At 38.5% G+C, this 18739-nt stretch overlaps 1 protein-coding gene and 1 long non-coding RNA gene across 9 annotated transcripts; both read left to right on the top strand.

Moving 5' to 3' along the window:
* The first annotated feature begins 243 nt into the window (after positions 1–243).
* LOC110746071 (TMV resistance protein N-like) lies at positions 244–6509 on the top strand. 8 transcript variants are annotated; one of them, XR_015826268.1, is made up of 6 exons: positions 244–1661; positions 1803–2898; positions 3039–3317; positions 3452–5320; positions 5861–5943; positions 6240–6509. XR_015826268.1 is itself a non-coding variant. In XM_021946272.2 (5 exons), the coding sequence occupies exons 2-5, from the start codon at positions 1147–1149 to the stop codon at positions 5111–5113; spliced, it is 3552 nt and encodes a 1183-aa protein (XP_021801964.2). In that variant the 5' UTR covers positions 244–991; positions 1117–1146; the 3' UTR covers positions 5114–5417. The 8 variants fall into 8 exon arrangements, 3 of the variants coding, with proteins under 3 accessions (XP_021801964.2, XP_088101539.1, XP_021801966.2); XR_015826269.1 differs by having other exon boundaries at positions 5858–5943; XR_015826270.1 differs by lacking the exon at positions 5861–5943.
* A 10794-nt stretch (positions 6510–17303) lies between these two features.
* Positions 17304–18223, top strand: LOC110747134 (uncharacterized). Its single transcript, XR_002525125.2, has 2 exons — positions 17304–17566; positions 17713–18223. It is a non-coding gene; the product is annotated as an uncharacterized LOC110747134 (long non-coding RNA).
* The last annotated feature ends 516 nt before the right edge of the window (positions 18224–18739 follow it).

Genomic DNA, 18739 nt, shown 5'->3' with positions numbered 1-18739 from the left:
TATTTATTCTTCTTTCTCTCCTCTCGGCCAGTTTTCTTCTTCCTCTTTGTTTCCTTATCTCTTCTTTTTTTCCTGCCCTTCTCTCTCTTTCTCTCTCTCCTCTTTCTTCTTTTCTTCTTTCCACTAGTATTCTTCTGTCCTGTGGGAGGAAAAACAGAGGGGAGGGTGGGGGAAACGCAAGGAAAAAAAAAAGACTCTATGTTAAAGTGGTTAAGTGAGATGCCAGGTGTCAAAAAAATAAGGTAGGGACAGGGAGGGACACACAAAAACACGGACAGAGGATCTGAACTCAGCATATAGCTACCTCAACCAACGAGTTAATTAGCACTGATAGTTTCTCAAGTCTCCCATGTTGCTTGCTAACAAAAGTGCATAATAAATCCTAATGTATATGTCATAGTTTTAACTTGTGCTACCTCAACCAACGAGTCAATTTAAGTTTTGATCATTTCTTAATTAGCAAATCCAAGTTATGTCTTCAATCCAAAGTTGCCCAAAGCTCAACTGAGCTCATCAGCAACACCATTAAACATGGCCTAACTCACAAATTAATCCCTATTGACTAACTATACAATTGCGTGTGTAAATCCAAGTCATATCAAAACTGGAAAAAGCAAAACAAAAAAACTGGATTTTCTCATAAATAAAAAGTTGGGAACTTGCTTGGAAATTTGTAAGTACCCGATCACTTTGTTGAGAAAGGAAGTTTCCTTGAAATTTCCTTTCACTTTCTGGGTGGAAAACATTTGTCATATCACTTTTATAGTACATTGGCTCTACCAGACCCACTGGCTCTACCACCCACAGAAGAAAGTAGAAAGCGTGGTCACTACCTCTCTCTGTTTTTTTGGGTGGGTTTTGGTTGGATTGGTTCTTGTGGTTGTTTTCTTGCCAATTCTCTGGCTTTGTGATTTGTTAATTTGTTGTTCTGCTGAGCTATTGTTCGAGTTGGTGTGTTTCACTTTCATTGATCTCGAGTTTGTTTTGCTGGGTATTTGCTTTCTGCCCTTCTTCTCTTCTGCTTAATACGTTTTCAATTACCAAAAGAAAAATTAAAGCTGCCATTTTTTTTTTCGTAGATCATTTTCTCTTTACGTATTTACTGAGTGTTTGCAGAACCAGATTTCCAGGAACTGTTTTTCTCCCATGGCCTTGAGCACCCACAGAGCTTCTACATCTCGTACTTCAGCTGAATGGGCTCCTCCTCGATGGAAGCATGATGTTTTTCTGAGTTTCAGGGGCGAAGACACTCGCAAGGGTTTTATCTCTCATTTAGACCATGCATTGGCCTACTGGCAAGCAATGAGAACTTTCAAGGACGATCGAGAACTTGAAGTAGGAGCAACTATTTCTCTGGAGCTGTTGATCGCAATCAAAGAATCGTATCTTGCCATCATTGTTCTCTCCCCAAATTACGCTTCTTCCACTTGGTGCTTGAATGAACTCTCAGAGATTCTTGAATGCATGGAAGACACCAAGAGAATTCTGCCAATCTTTTATGACGTGGATCCTTCCGATGTACGAAACCAAAGGGGGAGTTTTGCGAAAGCTTTCACTGAGCATGAAGAAAGGTTTAGTGGAGATGCAGAGAAGCTGAATCGGTGGAGAGCCGCTTTAAGAAATGTTGCCAATCTCGCTGGCTTAGATTCAAAAAATTATAAGTAAGCATGCATCCATGAAAAACTTGTGTGTGTCTTAACAAGAGCCCTACTTGGATGTTACATTTCAAGTCTTCCTTCAATACAACAAACAACCTTGGATGTTATATTTATGGATTAATGGTTATTTTTAATACTCTGTAGGTCAGAAGCAGAGCTTATCGAAGACATTGTCAAACGTGTGTGGAAGAAAGTGAATCCTACATTCACGTTGCTAGATTCTGAAGAGAAGTTAGTCGGAATTGATTTTGCACTTGATCAACTACGCTTGCATTTAGCTCCCGAAGAAAAGGATGTCCGCTTTATAGGGATATGGGGGATGGGCGGGGTAGGCAAAACAACCCTTGCTAAATTAGTTTATGAGAAAATTTCCCATCATTTCGAGCATCGCTGTTTTCTATCTAATGTGAGAAAGGGAGAGGTTTCTGATCTAGGAAGACAGCTGCTTTCCTCAATCTTGAAGAAAAATTATATCCCAAGTTGGGATGAAGGGGAGGGAATCCTTAAGAACTTTTTATGGAATAAAAAGGTTCTTCTCGTGCTTGATGATGTGGATCAACTAAACCAACTAGAAAAACTGGTTGGAAATAAAAAATGGTTCGGTGTGGGGAGTAGAATTATCATCACAACTAGAAATGAACGCCTACTAGTTGAGCATGGTATAGAGAAAATGTACAAGGTCGTGGTCTTAAAGAATGATGAAGCTCTTGGGCTCTTTAGTCGACATGCCTTTAAGAAAGATCAGCCTGAGGAAGGTTTTCAGGAACTGTCTCAGCATTTCCTAAATTATGCCAACGGCCTTCCATTAGCTCTTAAAATTTTGGGGCGTGCTTTGTATGGGAGAGGTCAAGATGTATGGAAGAGTGCGTTGTATAATCTAAACAAAATTCCTGATCCAGATATTTTTGATTCACTCAAAGTAAGTTATGATGGACTAAAAGAGATGGAGAAGAAAATTTTTCTGCATGTTGCGTGTCTCCATACAGGGAAGGATAAAGAGCAAGTAATTGAAATACTAGACTGTACCCTTGACATTTCCAGTCATATTGAAATAGATATTCTTATTGAGAAATCTCTCTTAACTATTGACAAACGCTTTCATAGCAACATTGTTGAGATGCATGATTTGATACAAGAAATGGCAAGGACAATTGTTCGTGAAGAGTCTCCCAAAGAGCCTGGTAAAAGGAGTATTTTATGCCATCACGAGGACATTTTTCATGTATTGATGAACAATACGGTAAGAAGTTATTTAGAGATACTATATATACTTGGACCAAAGTATATGCCATTTTTCAAATGAGAAGCTATTTATAGATATTAGACTTTAATGAGATGAGATGAATTAACTTTTTCCTTTTTCTTAATTATATATATTAGGGAACGGGAGCAATTGAAGCCATAGTCCTACGTCTGCCCAAATTTAAAGCAGTGCCCTGGAATTGTACTAAAGCCTTCAATAAGATGCACGGGTTAAGGCTCCTTGACTTTGATAATGTGGTGTTTTCTTCGGGCCCTAAATTTCTTCCAAATTCCTTAATAATTATGCATTGGACTTCGTATCCTTCCAAATCGCTCCCATCAGGTTTCGAACCACAGTTGCTTTATGAACTAAAAATGAGGGATAGCAAACTTGTCCGGCTTTGGGATGGAGCACAGGTAAGATTCTTGAAATACGGCATTTTGTAATGTTTTTTTAATTATAATTATATTGAGTATGATTGTATTGTACCTTGTTTTAACTTGCAAGGTTTTTTGAAACTTATAATTCTACAACTTTTATGCACTGACAGGATTTACCGAATTTGAAATATATGGATCTTGGTCTCTCTGAAAATTTGACCAGTATCCCAGATTTTACACGCATTCCAAATCTTGAGGAATTGAATCTGGCTTATTGTATGAAATTAGGCGAGGTTCACCCGTCTATTGCAGTTCACAAAAAGCTGAAGGTTTTAACTCTTACTTGTTGTTTTAGTATCAAGAGTCTCCCAAGTAAGTTGGAAATGGATTCTCTTGAATCCTTTTGTCTTTGGGGCTGCTCAAAAGTGAAAAAGATACCAGAATTTGGGGAACATATGCAGAACCTGTCAGAGCTTTTTCTACTTGATACTGCTATCGAGAAAATACCTTCATCAATTGAACATCTAGTTGGCCTTGCTAAATTGAATGTAAGTGGTTGCAAAAGACTCTTGGGTCTGCCGAGTGCGATATGCAATTTGAAGTCTCTTAAAATCCTCTGGGGGTATGGATGCTCAAAACTTGACAAACTGCCAGGGGACATGGAGTCTTTAGAGGAACTTTATTTAGCCGGAAGTGCAACGAGAGAGCTGCCACGTGTTGCTATGAAAAATCTCAAAAACCTACTTGGAATTAGGAAGAGTGTTGACCCTGACCCTCGGCGTTTGGTGTTGTCTTCTCTAACTCATTTAGGGTCTTTGACTGAATTAGATCTGTGTGATTATAATATTGGAGAAGGAGCCATTCCAGATGATATCGGCCGCTTGTCTTCTTTAAAAGGGTTGAAGCTTAGTGGAAACAATTTCGTTAGCCTTCCCTCAAGCATTAGATTCCTTTCTGAGCTTGTGTATCTTGAATTGGAGAGGTGCAAAAGGCTTGAGCGATTGCCAGATCTTCCGTCAAGTAAATACTTATTCGTAAATGTGAACGACTGTACTTCCTTAAATGGGTTGTCAGATCCATCAAAGTTGAGCGAAGGAGCCAATGTGTATGATTTTGGGTCTAGTTGTGTTAATTGCTTCAGATTGGTTGAAGAAGGAGGCTGGATCTGGATTAATAGAATATTTGCAATGATATTGACAATGGCCACCTGTCCTGATAACAGTTTTTTTGGGCCTTCTCATACACACCGTTTTGCATGGCTTTCTCACACACACCGTTTTGTATGGCCTGGAAGTGAAATTCCAGAGTGGTTCGATAATCGAAGTGTGGGAGATTCAATAATTGTGGAGCTGCCTCCACAAACATGCAGTGACTGGGTTGGGATTGCTTTGTGTATTGTTTTTGAAGATTCTGAAACATGCAGTGAGTATGATTATTTAGAAATTTACACATCACCTATGCGTTCAATGGATTGGACACCTATGGGTTCAATGGATTGGCCTAAGTTTAAAGTCGGGCATCTTGGGTCACAGCACCTTTGGGTTTTCTATTTGCCTCGCGATAAACCCAGGCTCAAGGACGCCTCAGGCAGTCATCGGTTTTCATTCGAAGGGCATTATTCTTTAAGCAGATGGGATAATTATAAACATCTGAATACAAGCTCAATTATAAAGAAATGTGGAGCCCGTTTGGTGTACCAGAGAGATTTGGAAGAATTCAGCCGAATTCTGAAAATCCTTATGCCAGCAGCACTACAGGCATCCGATGACGAGGAGGCAGGTCCAATTGGTAGTAGCGGAAGTGGTAGCTCTGATGACCATGATGAACCATGAATTTGGTTGCTCTAATGACGACGATGAACAAGGAATTGGTAGCTATGAAAATGAACCAGGAAGTTATAGCTCTGATGACGATGATGAACCAATCAGCAAAAGATTCAACAAAGTCTAAATTATTTTGTGCTTGGTTCAATCATTCAGTGGGTCTCAATATAATACTTGAAAGCTAATGACGTTGGTCAATTCTCCGAATTCACCTCAGTAATTCACCTTTTCTTTTCAGTTTTCTTTGAGCTATTTGTTTTAGTTGTTTAATTTGCTCTCAAACTTATTGATCTGACTGAGTTTTTTCTTATTATATTTTGGTTATATAGATTTCCATTTCCAAATACATAAATGCATGATATGCGATAATATTGTTGGGTTTTGAATATTCTTAATTTCAACGTCTTGGAATATTTACTTACTGGAGTAACAGAATCTTTTTCAACAATGCTACTCTTTTTCACTTAGTGTGTTAAAGCTAATAAATTTAGAGTTAATTAGATTTTAATCATTTGATAAGATCAAGTAAATTCTCATTAAAGCTTAGTGTCAAATTCTCAAAGTTTCAAATTTGATTTCATCATAGCATCTCTGTTTTTATTTCTTACTGTCCAACGAGTGCTACCATTTAAATTGCCGTGTTAGGTTTTATTTATTGTTTTCGAAATGAAATGGATCTAGTCACCATGTCATTTGTGGGAGCATATATATTATTTAAACGGTTTTCATTTGAAACACAATATTTTTTGCCAGCAGTATATGGATATTAGTAGCAACCATGAAGGAAGCTGTCTGTATATCAGGGGAAACAATTAAAGTGGACTGCTTCAAGATGTCATGTAAATATCTTCCTCTTTAGAAAAATAAAACCAAAGTTGGGAACTTGCTTGGACCAGATCACTTTTGCCTTGAAATTTCATTTCACTTTGTTGGTCTTGGTCACTTCACTTTGGCAGTATACTTCATGTTTTTCCTTCCTTTCTTTTGTTCAGCTCTTTCTTGCGACATTTCTTCGTTTCTTCTTCAGTTTTCCAGCCCTGTATTTTGGCTCTGTTTTGAGTGGAAATTGTTTTGGCACCTCCACATTATATAATTTTTTTTTTTCTCTGGAGAGTTTACTTTTTGGGTTTTGTAGAGAATGTGGTACCAACGTTCGAACCCAAGACCAACGGGAGTTAGTGCAAGCGCTCTTAACCACAAGGTGATGTAGAAGGCCAGTCTGGAGAGTTTACTTTGGTTTGCTATGATGATGATTAGAGAAATTGGTTGAGGAACTTATATTTACAGTGTACATCAATGTTTCATTATTAGTAAATTGAGCTTAGACCCATAAAATTCATTTGTAATCACCTACAACCCTTTCCTTTATTTTTCTATTTAAAATACCCAATTTTTTCAAATTAAACCCGATGATTATGATCCAAGTAAGCAAGTTACCTAATCTAGCTTCAAATATGATTTATTCTATTTTCGGATTCCAAAACTACCCATATTTACAAGTTAATATGTTATGTGTGGTGTAACTAATGACACACGTTGAATTTAGAAAGATTTTCAAATGGTTGGAATGGATGTAGGAATTAATTTAGAAACTTATTTGAAATTAAATATTAAATTAAAGATTAAAGTATTAGTAACGTTTTTGTTTGTTTTATGACCCAAAAAAAAACGTTTTGGTTTATTTAATAATTTTTTTGTTGTTGTTTTCCTTTTATGAATTATACTACTAGTAATCTATTTTATTATAGTTTAATGAATAATAGTGTACATTCTAATTATGTTAAAAAATATTTTGATAATCTATTTATTGTTTGTTTTATGAAAAAAAATGAACTTATTTTTTCTCTAAATAATGTACCTATTTTTCTCTCAAAATAATGTACATTTTTTTCTCTGAATAAAGTACCTATTATTTTTTTTATGAAAAACAATTTTTTTAAATGAACCTATTTTCTCTCTCCAAATAATGTACCTATTTTTTCCTCTAATAATGTACCTAGTAAAACAATGTACGTATTTTTTTAAATGAACCTATTTTTCCTCTCCAAATAGTGTACCCATACACATTTGTAGGTATATTGTAAAATAATTTACCTATGGGTAAGTAATGTACCTATATTTTCTATAAATTATTGTGTACCTATTTTTAATTTATGAAAAATGTACAGAAATTTCAATTACAAAGTAACTCACTTAGTTTTTTTAAAAAAATTTTGGTAAATAATATACCTATATTTTATTTAAATAATATATTTATATTTATATTTTTCATAGGTACATTATTGGATATGTAATTTACATATATTTTTTTGGTTTGCAATTTTAGGGGGCGGTATGTGAGAGGGAATGTCAACCAAAAGAAATGGGGTGATTGATATGCTATTAATAGGGAGTGTTAATTACAATTATGACAGTTAATAAAATGCTTGAATTAAATTATAAATAAAATATGAAGTTTGGTGACAAAGATGTAAAAACATAGGAATACTACGACCTCTTATAGCCTACTGGTCATTTAAATTTGAAATTGGGTTTTACACATAGATTTATAGAGTGATGGGTATATGTATAGGAAATAGAAAATGTAGGGATCTATATTGGACAAGCCCTTTCATTATTGATTGTTTGTTTGTTGTATTGATTCGTTCTTAATAATTAATTAGAGTTTTCTTTCTTTCATGGTTTCATTAGTGAATTAAAGTTATAAAAAAAATGTATTATTAATCATTAATAAGTAGAGAGCTTAAAAGGTGAAACATTAATAATAATAATAAATACTGTTTTATAGACAGACTCCAATATGCATTTTTTTTGGTACGCATGTAAGTATTAATGCAACTAGACAATTGAGATATATGAATTTTAATAGTCCAAGAGATCGGGACTGATGAATTTTTAATAGTCGAAACAAACAATTTAACTGTACAATGTTATATGAATTTCTAGAGTTAGAAATCGCTACATCCAAATAAACATTTTATAATACGAATACCTACCAAAGTGTGGAATTTGGTACTAGGGGTGGGCATGGTACGGTACGGTATGGTATTGATGTAACATCCCGACCCAAAATAAAAGGAATAGTGAATTGTTGAGGCCCAAAAATCCAGGGGTTAGGCCCAAGCTTATTCTCGGCCCAGCGCAAATAATTAATCACAAACGAAACCCGATCGGGGCATAATGGGGAATTGTAGAACACACCTACACAAGGCATGGGTCACACATCACGCCAAGCAAGCATACCAAAAAACGCAACGGCTCTATAAGTTCATGCTCATGAACCTATCCGGTGCTATTTAATTCGAGCTCAGCTTATTATAGCACAATTAAACTCAAGCACAAGCGCAACGAATAAACATGCGATGCCGTCGTGCCATGCTACAAGCTCAAGTGGGCCCAAGCCACGTAATCACACGGGGCTTGCTGAGAAGGTTGTGGCATGGATGGGTACGAGCACTCGCAGGGCCCATTGAGGGACTGAGGAGTGGAAGTTTTAGGCCACTTGGGAGCACTAAAACTCAGGCCCATTCCTCGGGCCCAAATACATGGGTTAGCATGAGAGAGAGAGAAGAATGGAGTCCAATGCCTTAGGAGAACATCCCATAGGCTGCTGTAGCATTTAGGAAAGTCCATGACAGTTAGAATGCCCAAAAACGAGTAAACCACTTCCAGCAGCTGGATGAAAGCGTGCGGGCTGCTGGAAGAGAAAACACCAATAACCTCAAAGCTATACGCGAAGCCCAGCCCAGCGTCTCCTAAAAAGATTCAGCGTCGAGCTCCACCCATATCAGAGTTCCCATGTGGTCAACAAAGAGTCACAGCAAGGACCATAGGAAATCCATGAGTGTAGGAGAAATACCCAGTGGACAAACAACTTCCTCTGTTTTCCTTTTTCCTTTGTAAGCTCCGATTTGAAAACCAAGGGAGAAAGAAGGTGGCGCCTCACCCCCATGGAGAGGTTCAGCTGCATAAAGCCTTGGAACCACAAGAGGCCATTGATTCAGGCGCTCTAGTCAATAATTTTGCACAAGAAAGGGAGTAATTGGAGAAAGGGAAAGGAAAAGTGGGAATGGATGACCAACGAAATTAGGGTCCCAAACGCCTATAAAACAGAGCTTCCTCTACCCAGCAACACACACCATTCCAGAGCAAGACCAAGCTTTGTCAAGCTAACTGGAATTTACCCCATCTTCTACTCTCCTCGTTTCTCTCTGTTCTAAGATAGAAGCCATCCTAATTCTCCCCTCTCCCACTCTAGAACCTGTCTCTCTGCAAGAAATTCATGCTTTGGTCTCTCTCTCTCTCTCTCTCAAATTACTAAACCTGTGAAAGCTCAGCTCCCATGCCATAAGCTCCTCATGCTAAGTCATTAACGAATTTCATGCGTTCTTCTGGGTGTTGGTGATCCAGGTATGCTTTCTCAACCTCTAGAGACGTACTGGCTGCTGGTTGTGTTAGGTTTGAGAAATTTCTGAGTTTCGGAAGTGATTTAAGCGATAGAAAACTGCCGGTTTCGGCTTCCGATTCCGGCCACTTCCGGCCACTTTTTGGGGTAGGTCCAAGAACAAAAGTGGTTCCAAATTAGGGATTTTACCTAGGGTGAGGACCTTGGCCAGTGGTTTGGAGTTTTCCGATCGCCGGAAATTTCTTTGGACACCCACGCGCTGCCGGTGCGTGGAGTGGCGCGTGGGCCACGTGTTGGCCTGTCATTGTGTCCTAAGATGATCTCCTAGTTGCCAAGAGCGCATAGGAATTTGCGGATCTCAATTTGGATAACGTTTGAACCCCGAACGGATTTTACATATTGTGTGATTTCCGGGTTCGATATGTTAGAACCGTTGGATTGCTTCCAAATTATTATATGTTGATCTAGGTATTCCTAGGATCGTGTAGGATTCAACGGATCGTGAATCTGAGCCCCGGATGTTTCGATTCAATAACTTGAAGTTTGTGTTTTACGATAATCGTCCGATCTGAACCAAACTTGTAGGATGTATTTCCTAGATCTTGTGGAACCCATAGGAACTTTCGGATTGTAAAACGGAGGTTGTGGGCCTTGCGGGGCCGATTGACCAAGTTTGGGCAGTTTGACCCCCGGTTGACCGTGAGTCTTCCGAGGTAGTTTCACTCTTCAAGGAGTACTAGAACGACCCTTTTGGACGAGTCTTGACCGTCATTTGATTTATGTGGGTCTATGAGATTATTTTTGTGGTTTTGTGATGGAAATCTTATGCTTTTGAATTTAATAGTTTATTTAAATTCTGTTTATATTTAATAGTTGAATTCTTTATTTTTGTAAAGTAATTGTGATACATGTGGGTTTAACATATTCGAGTGTCTTGAGTTTATATATAATATTTGAGAAAGTACTATCTTTGTTGATTTTGTGTGGGGTACTTAGAATGTTAAATTCGAGTGTTATTAACACTACCTTAGGTACCTCCTCGGTTATGGATTTTATGTTTGAGAATTTATTTTGCCCAGGCCCGTCGGAGTTTGCCCAGGCCCTTCGGAGATTGATTTATTTTGCCCAGGCCCGTCGGAGTTTGCCCAGGCCCTTCGGAGTTTGATTTATTTTGCCCAGACCCGTTGGAGTTTGCCCAGGCCCTTCGGAGATTGATTTATTTTGCCCAGGCCCGTCGGAGTTTGTCCAGGCCCTTCGGAGATTGATTTATTTTGCCCAGGCCCGTCGGAGTTTGCCCAGGCCCTTCGGAGATTTGTTTTGCCCAAGCCCGTCGGAGTTTGTCCAGGCCCTTCGGATGTCTTCTTAATACGTTTCCTTGGGAAGAAATTGATAATGTTTTTGTCGGATTTGGAATTGTGATAGATCTGAAATGTATAGTTGGTTCTGTTGTAAATATTGGTTTATTATCAGAGTTGTGACCGTTGAGACGAGAACTACGTGTGGCTTGATCCCTTGTCCAAGGGTACGTAGGCAGCCTGGGGTCTCACCTAGGTGCAGCTGCAAATTATATTATGTTTAAAAGGTTTGATCGATTCTGAGTATGTGATTGGATGCTGTTGTGATTATTGGGGGTATTCGTATAGTTGTTCGAAGATCATTAATTGTATGGTTATGTATTGTTCGACTTAAAAGCATTGCTGGTCCTGTTTTGAATTATTTGAAGGCCGGAGGCCTATTTTATATTTGCATGTTGATAACTTGTGCATGCTGCCAGTTGGGTTATAAACTGTGTTTTAAATTGTTGCAGGTTGAAAATTTGGGAAAAGTCAAATTTACAGGGGAGACTCTGCCGAAATTTCGGCAAAAAGTCTCGGTTTTTAGTTAGTGGGCCCGACATCGGTAAGATGTCGGAATTTCCACAGGATTCGTCTCGAGTTCCGAGGAATTTCGGGGCGGGTCCTGTCAATTGAGCTCGTACCGCTACCGATACCGGAAATTAAAACTGGTATGGTACGGTATGAGATTATCGTTTGCCAAAGTTGGTACCGTGCCAAATCGGTATCGGTATCATTTCGATACCAAAATGACATAACTCAAAAATGAACCAATTCAATATTCAACATATTCATTCACTAAAATAAGTGATGCCTAAGTTACAGATTCAAAGATTCAACATATTCAATATCCAAATCCTAATCAACCAAATCAATATCCAAATCCAAATCAACCAAATCAATATCTATCAATAAATTCAATATCCAAATCAACCAAATCAATATCCATAATTAATTGATAGATCCATAAAGCAGTTAACAGATAGATTCCTCACACCATGACAAATGAAGAGCCATGTATATTTGTCATTAAGTGGAAAGTCTCTAACACAGTCATGATTATGATTATAACTATAGAAAGACAGCAGTTGTACAGACGTTCAGAAGGAGGATAGCTTGAGCTTTTGATTAGCAAGTGTTGTTTCCTTTTGGTGAGAGTTAGCTAATTCTTTATCTAATCTAGTTATAAGTTTAAACATCTTACTAGAGGAGATTGTTATAAATGACACCAAAACACTTAGACCCCAACCCAAGCAAATAAAACTGAAAGCAAAAAATTATACTTCAGGTATTCGGTGCGGTATGGTATTGACCGGTACCTGTTACAAGTATGTCTCAGCCATCAATACAAGTTCATACTAACAACTCTGAACCTGCACACAGAAAATCACATGTAGATCAACAAGGCTCAGATGATGACACCTGTCATGTTTAGCTTAATTATGTTGTTAGATGTTAGTTACATGTTGTTATTCAGAGCTAAGTTTCTATCTTGTATAAAAGAAAACTACTGCAATTATTATTATTCAAGTGAATGAAATCAGAGGAAAATTCCAGATTTACTTTTCTTTCTAATTTTCTAAGCTAACTTTCTTAGCATCCAAACACACAATTCTAGATTTCTCATCATGGTATCACAAGCCTATTTGCCTTACGGCCTCTGATTTTGCTTCGCTTCTCCTCTGATTTTCTCTCTCTCTTGCCTCTATTCATGGCGACTTCATCGTCTTCGTCTGATTCAACTGTGCCAGTTTCTTCTCATCTTCATTCATCTTCTGCTTCGTCGATCGTTAATGCTCATCACTTGGTCAATGTAGTTCCTGTTAAGCTTCGTACAGATAATTACCTTCTTTGGAAGAATGTTTGTCTTCCGATTTTGGAATCATATGATTTTCTAGGGTTAATTGATGGCTCTAATCGTGCGCCAGACCGTGTTCTTCTTGGACCACCTGGTTTTTCTTCTCCTCAACTCAATCCTGCGTTTAATGCTTGGTCTCGCAGAGATAAAAATTGTTTGATTTGTCTTCAAGGCTCGCTCTCTGAAGAAATTTTACCTTATGTTGTCGGTGCTACAACATCGCGAACTTTGTGGCTTAATTTGGAGCGGCGATTTTCGTCACTTTCTGAATCTCATATTATTGAGTTGCAATCGAAGCTGCAATCTCTCTCTAAAGGTGATCATTCCATGTCTCAATATCTGAAATCTATCAAGCATATTGATGATAGTCTTGCCGTTGCTGGAACTTCGCTTAGCTCTGCTGCCTTGGTTGTTCATACACTTAATGGTTTACCCGCTGAATATCACGCCTTTTCTACATCAATTCGCATCAGATCTACTCCAATTGTGATTGATGAGCTTCATAGCTTACTTCTTAGTGAAGAACTTGCTCTCCTCCGCCAAAATTCTATGAAGTCTTCATTTGAGACTCTGCTTCATGCTTTTGTAGCTGTTCAATTTGGTTCTAGTTCGAATCGTGGTTCTGCTAAGTCATATAATAGAGGTAGAGGCAAATCACAATTTCATTCTCCAAATCCTAATTTTCGCCCCAATTCTGGTGGTCATTTTCGCCCAAATTCTGGTGGTCATTTTCGCCCAAATTCCAGTGGTCATTCTGGTGGTATTCTACCCACTCCTCGACCCGGTGGTCATTCTGGCGGTTTCTCTGATGGCTCATCATCTGGTAATTTCTCTGTGGTCTCTCCAAGCTTGGGCAAAACTCAGTGTCAGATTTGTGATAAATGGGGTCACAGTGCCATTGATTGTCATCAAAGGATGAACCATTCTTATCAAGGTCGAATTCCTACTGCTCGTCTTGCTGCCATGGCTGCTGTTCACTCTGGTTCTTCGACGAATAATGCCTGGCTTGCTGATACTGGTGCTACAAGTCATGTTACTCCCAATCTTAGTGCTTTGCAGACTCACTCAGCTTACACTGGTGGTGAACAAATCTACATTGGAGATGGTCAAGGTTTGTCAATTTCTAATATTGGTCATACCTCTTTTCCAACATCTACTGGTATTTTTAAGCTTCGTGATGTGCTTCATGTTCCCAAAAGTGCTTATAATTTACTCTCTGTGCACAAATTCACTCTTGACAATCTGTGTTCAGTGACATTTACTCCTTTTGCATTCTTTGTTAAGGACCTAATCTCGGGGAAGATGCTTTTCCATGGTCCTAGTAAAAATGGTCTCTACCCATTCAACTTCAATCCTTTCTTCAATAAAGTTAGACATCAAGCTCTTGTTATGCAGAAAGCTTCTTCATGTATCTGGCATCGAAGACTTGGCCATCCATCCAAGTCTATTTTCCATTATGTTGTTAAACAACATAATCTGCCTTGTGTATCTTCTAATGATACCTCTTTTGTCTGTAATGATTGTTATTTAGGCAAAAGTAGTGAGCTTTCTTTTGCATCAGTTCCTTGTAAATCTCAACAAGCTTTGTCTCTGGTTCATTGTGACCTTTGGGGTCCAGCACCCACTGTGTCTGTATCTGGCTATAAATACTATGCCATCTTTGTTGATGATTGGTCTAAATATACATGGATTTACCCTTTATCTACAAAATCTGAATTTTCCTCTGTGTTTGTTATCTTTAAGACTCATGTTGAAAACCTTCTTGGTTCTAAAATCAAAATTTTTCGATCTGATGGTGGGGGTGAATTTACAAGTGCTGTGTTTACCCAATATCTTTCTAAACATGGAATTCTCCATCAATTTAGCTGCCCTTACACACCAGAGCAGAATGGTGTGGCAGAACGAAAACATCGGACTGTTGTTGAACTTGGCAGAACTTTAATTGCTCATTCCGGCGTACCACTGGTTTATTGGTTTGATGTTTTTCTTACATCTGTTTATCTTTTGAATAGATTACCTTCTGTTCATCTTGGTCACATGTCTTCTTTTCAAAAGTTGTTCCATCATTCCCCTGATTTTTCATTTCTTAAGGTTTTTGGTTGTCTCTGTTATCCTTGGTTACAACCGTATTCTGCTCATAAACTGGACTTCAAAAGTATACCCTGTGTATTTCTTGGTTATAGCTTAAATCATAAGGGCTATCGTTGTCTCGATCCTATCACTCATAAGATTTATATCTCTAGGCATGTTCGTTTTCATGAAACTGTTTTTCCTTTCAAAACCACTTCTTCCTCTTCTACCATCCCATTTCCTTCTTCCTCTTTTGCTAGTTCTCCTTCAATTCCAGCTTGTGTTAATATTTCCGATCCTCCTCCTCCTCCTCCTCCTCCTACTTCTCATCCTTCTTCTCATTCTCCTCCTCCTCCTCCTAATCCTCCTCCTCCTTCTCATTCTCCTCCTTCACCTCCACAGCCCCCTATTAATACTCATCCAATGCAAACCCGGGCTAAAAGTGGTATTTTCAAGCCTAAGATGCTATCTGCCACCTCCCATCCCCTTCCCTCCATTGTTACCACTTCTATTTCTTCCATCCCAGCTACACCCAATACCTTTAGACAAGCTGCAAAGGATCCACGGTGGATTGAGGCTATGAATCTTGAATTTTCTGCTCTTAAACAAACTGGTACTTGGAAGTTGGTTCCTTATTGTCCTACTATGAATTTGGTGGGGTGTAAATGGGTGTATCGCGTTAAACACAAGTCTGATGGTACAGTGGATAGGTTTAAAGCCCGGCTTGTTGCAAAGGGTTTTCATCAACAAAGTGGTTTGGACTATAATGAAACTTTTAGTCCGGTTGCTAAGCCTACCACTATTCGGCTTATTTTGTCTCTTGTTGTTCAGTTTGACTGGAGTATTTCTCAATTGGATGTTACTAATGCGTTTTTGCATGGTCACTTATCTGAGGCTGTTTACATGGTCCAGCCCCCAGGCTTTATTGATTCTTCTTTCCCTTCCCATGTTTGCAAGTTGGAAAAGAGCTTATATGGCTTGAAGCAGGCTCCCCGCGCATGGTATGAAGAATTAATGCAAGCCTTGCTCTCTCTTGGTTTTACTACGTGCAAATCTGATACTTCTTTGTTTGTTCGAGTTGCCGATACTGTGACATTTATTCTTGTGTATGTGGATGATATTCTGATCACTAGTAGTTCTTCTGCCTTTTGCAAGCAACTGATTGGTGAACTTAGTGCTTTATTTCCAGTCAAAGATCTTGGTGCTCTTCATTATTTTCTTGCCTTGGAAGCTCATAGAGATGCCTCAGGTCTTTTCTTATCACAGACCAAATACATATTTGATTTACTCCAGAAAACTGCTATGGTTGGTGCCAAACCATATTCCTCTCCTACTTCTGCTGTTCGGTTGGATGCTACTTCTGGTGAACCTTTGTCTAATCCCACTGAATTTCGGGCTCTTGTGGGTGCTTTGCAATATCTCACTTGGATGAGACCCGACATCTCATTTTCTGTTAGTCAGTTATGTCAATTTATGCAATCTCCAAGGACACCACATTTAGTTGCTGCTAAGCGGGTTCTTCAATACCTTAAAGGCACCATGACCGAAGGTTTGTCTTTTACTAAGGGTTCTCTTGCTCTTCACTGTTATACAGATTCTGATTGGGCAAGGTGCCCTGTGGATCGACGCTCTGTTAGTGGTTTTTGTGTTTATTTTGGCTCTAATTTGGTGTCTTGGAGTGCCAAGAAACAAGCCACTGTGGCTCGATCTAGCACAGAATCGGAATACAGGGCTCTTGCTATTGCTTCTGCTGAGCTTATTTGGATCTGTAGTGTTCTGCGTGATCTCCAATTTTTTCTCTCTGCTGCTCCTTCTATCCACTATGATAATCTTGGTGCTTTGGCCCTCGCAGCTAATCCTGTTTTCCACTCCTGAACTAAGCATGTGGAAGTGGATTTTCATTTTATTCGTGAACTAGTTTCTGCTCGCGCTATCACCTTGCATCATATTACTAATGTTGCTCAAGTTGCTGATCTGTTTACCAAGCCTCTCTCTGTAGATCGGTTTTTGTCTCTTAAATCCAATCTGAAGTTGTGTGTTGCACCCTTCAGCTTGCGGGGGGTGTTACAAGTATGTCTCAGCCATCAATACAAGTTCATACTAACAACTCTGAACCTGCACACAGAAAATCACATGTAGATCAACAAGGCTCAGATGATGACACCTGTCATGTTTAGCTTAATTATGTTGTTAGATGTTAGTTACATGTTGTTATTCAGAGCTAAGTTTCTATCTTGTATAAAAGAAAACTACTGCAATTATTATTATTCAAGTGAATGAAATCAGAGGAAAATTCCAGATTTACTTTTCTTTCTAATTTTCTGAGCTAACTTTCTTAGCATCCAAACACACAATTCTAGATTTCTCATCACCAAATACCTAGTACCACTACCATACCATACTCCCTTGGTACGGTACGGTATGGTACCGAATATCTCCTCATCTCAAATGAAACGGTATGAAATCGGTATGGTACGATATAGTTAATGTATGGTTTCGGTATTTCGACTTTAGATGCCCACCCCTATTTGGTACACATCCATACTTTTCTTCGAGATAGAATAAACATTGGTAAAATAACAACTTTTTTACACCATACAAAACTAACGCGTATAATACCTTCTTATCCCTGCCCTCTCCCTCTTTTCGCACTTTCGCCCAACTCCCCCGAACTCAGCGCTCTTTCTCGCTCTCTCATTCGCGCTCTCTGTCTCTGTCTCTCTCGTTCATTTTCTCCATAGAAATCGAACTGAGCTCTCTCTCCGCTGGGTTTCTCTCTCTCATATCAGTTAACGGTAAGCATCCTCTTCATTTGAATTTAGAGTTTATTCTTCTAAATTAAATTTAGGGTTTTTTCTGTTAAATTAGGCTCTGTTTTTATTTGGGAATTGAATTGAATTGATTAGGCTCTGTTTAATTTATGTTTTTTCTGTTAAATTAGGCTTGTGTCTAATTGAGCAAATACCTTCATCAATTGAACATCTAGTTGGCCTTGGTGAATTGCGTATAAATTGTTGCAAAAGTCTCTTGGGTCCACCGAGTGTGATATGCAATTTGAAGTCTCTTAAAATCCTCTGGGGGCTAAGTTGCTCAAAACTTGACAAACTGCCAGGGGACATGGAGTCTTTAGAGGAACTTTATTCAGACGGAAGTGCAATGAGAGAGCTGCCGCTTGTTATGAAAAACCTCAAACGTCTAAGCTTTGCTAAATCATCAACTTCAAGGGATGGCATTGGTATTGGAATTGGGTGGGGCCTTGACTGTTTATTTGATAGTTTGCAGGATGTGCTGTAATTTTATGTCCTCTATTTAAACTGCTCTGTCAGATTTTATTGTTTTCAGAATGAAATGAACCTAGTCACCTAGTGCTATTCTATAAACAGATAACTCCGGATAATGTACTGAAAACAGACAAGTAAGCTTCTGTATGCCATGAAAATGCACACTCTAAATCAACATGTTTGGTAACTGAGGAGGTATCTTGTTGTGCTTAGATGGTTTCTGCTATAGGTTCAAGTCCACATGTTGTATATTTTTAATACAGTTTGTTGGTCAGGTTATCCCCAAATTTGAGATTTTCTTTAACTGTGGGGTCCATAACAATGAAGTTGCACAAAAATTGCGCTTAGAATATAATCTTTTGAAATAGTTTTGTCTGAAAATGGACTAAGCCTGCATATAGCTACTTATACAAACAGAAAACAGTAGAACAAATCCTAAAGTATATATATGCTATAGATTTACGAAACAAACTTGCGCTCTGCTTCCAGGACTTCCTTTTCCCTAAATTGTTTGCCCTTTTCCTGCGTTTGAGATATTTTCTGAGTGGATATGACTTGGGTTAGCTTGTTAATTTCAATGTGTTAGAATATTTACTTCCTATAGGCTTTGAGTAAAAGAACATTTTCAGAGCAACCTTTCAATGCGGTGCTATCAAACTGTTGCTATATTGAAATAATGCGTGGAAA

This window comes from Prunus avium, chromosome 8 (assembly GCF_965620075.1).
Source record: "Prunus avium chromosome 8, drPruAviu1.hap1.1, whole genome shotgun sequence".
Lineage (NCBI taxonomy): Eukaryota > Viridiplantae > Streptophyta > Magnoliopsida > Rosales > Rosaceae > Prunus > Prunus avium.
This window is presented reverse-complemented; position numbering and strand designations above follow the sequence as displayed.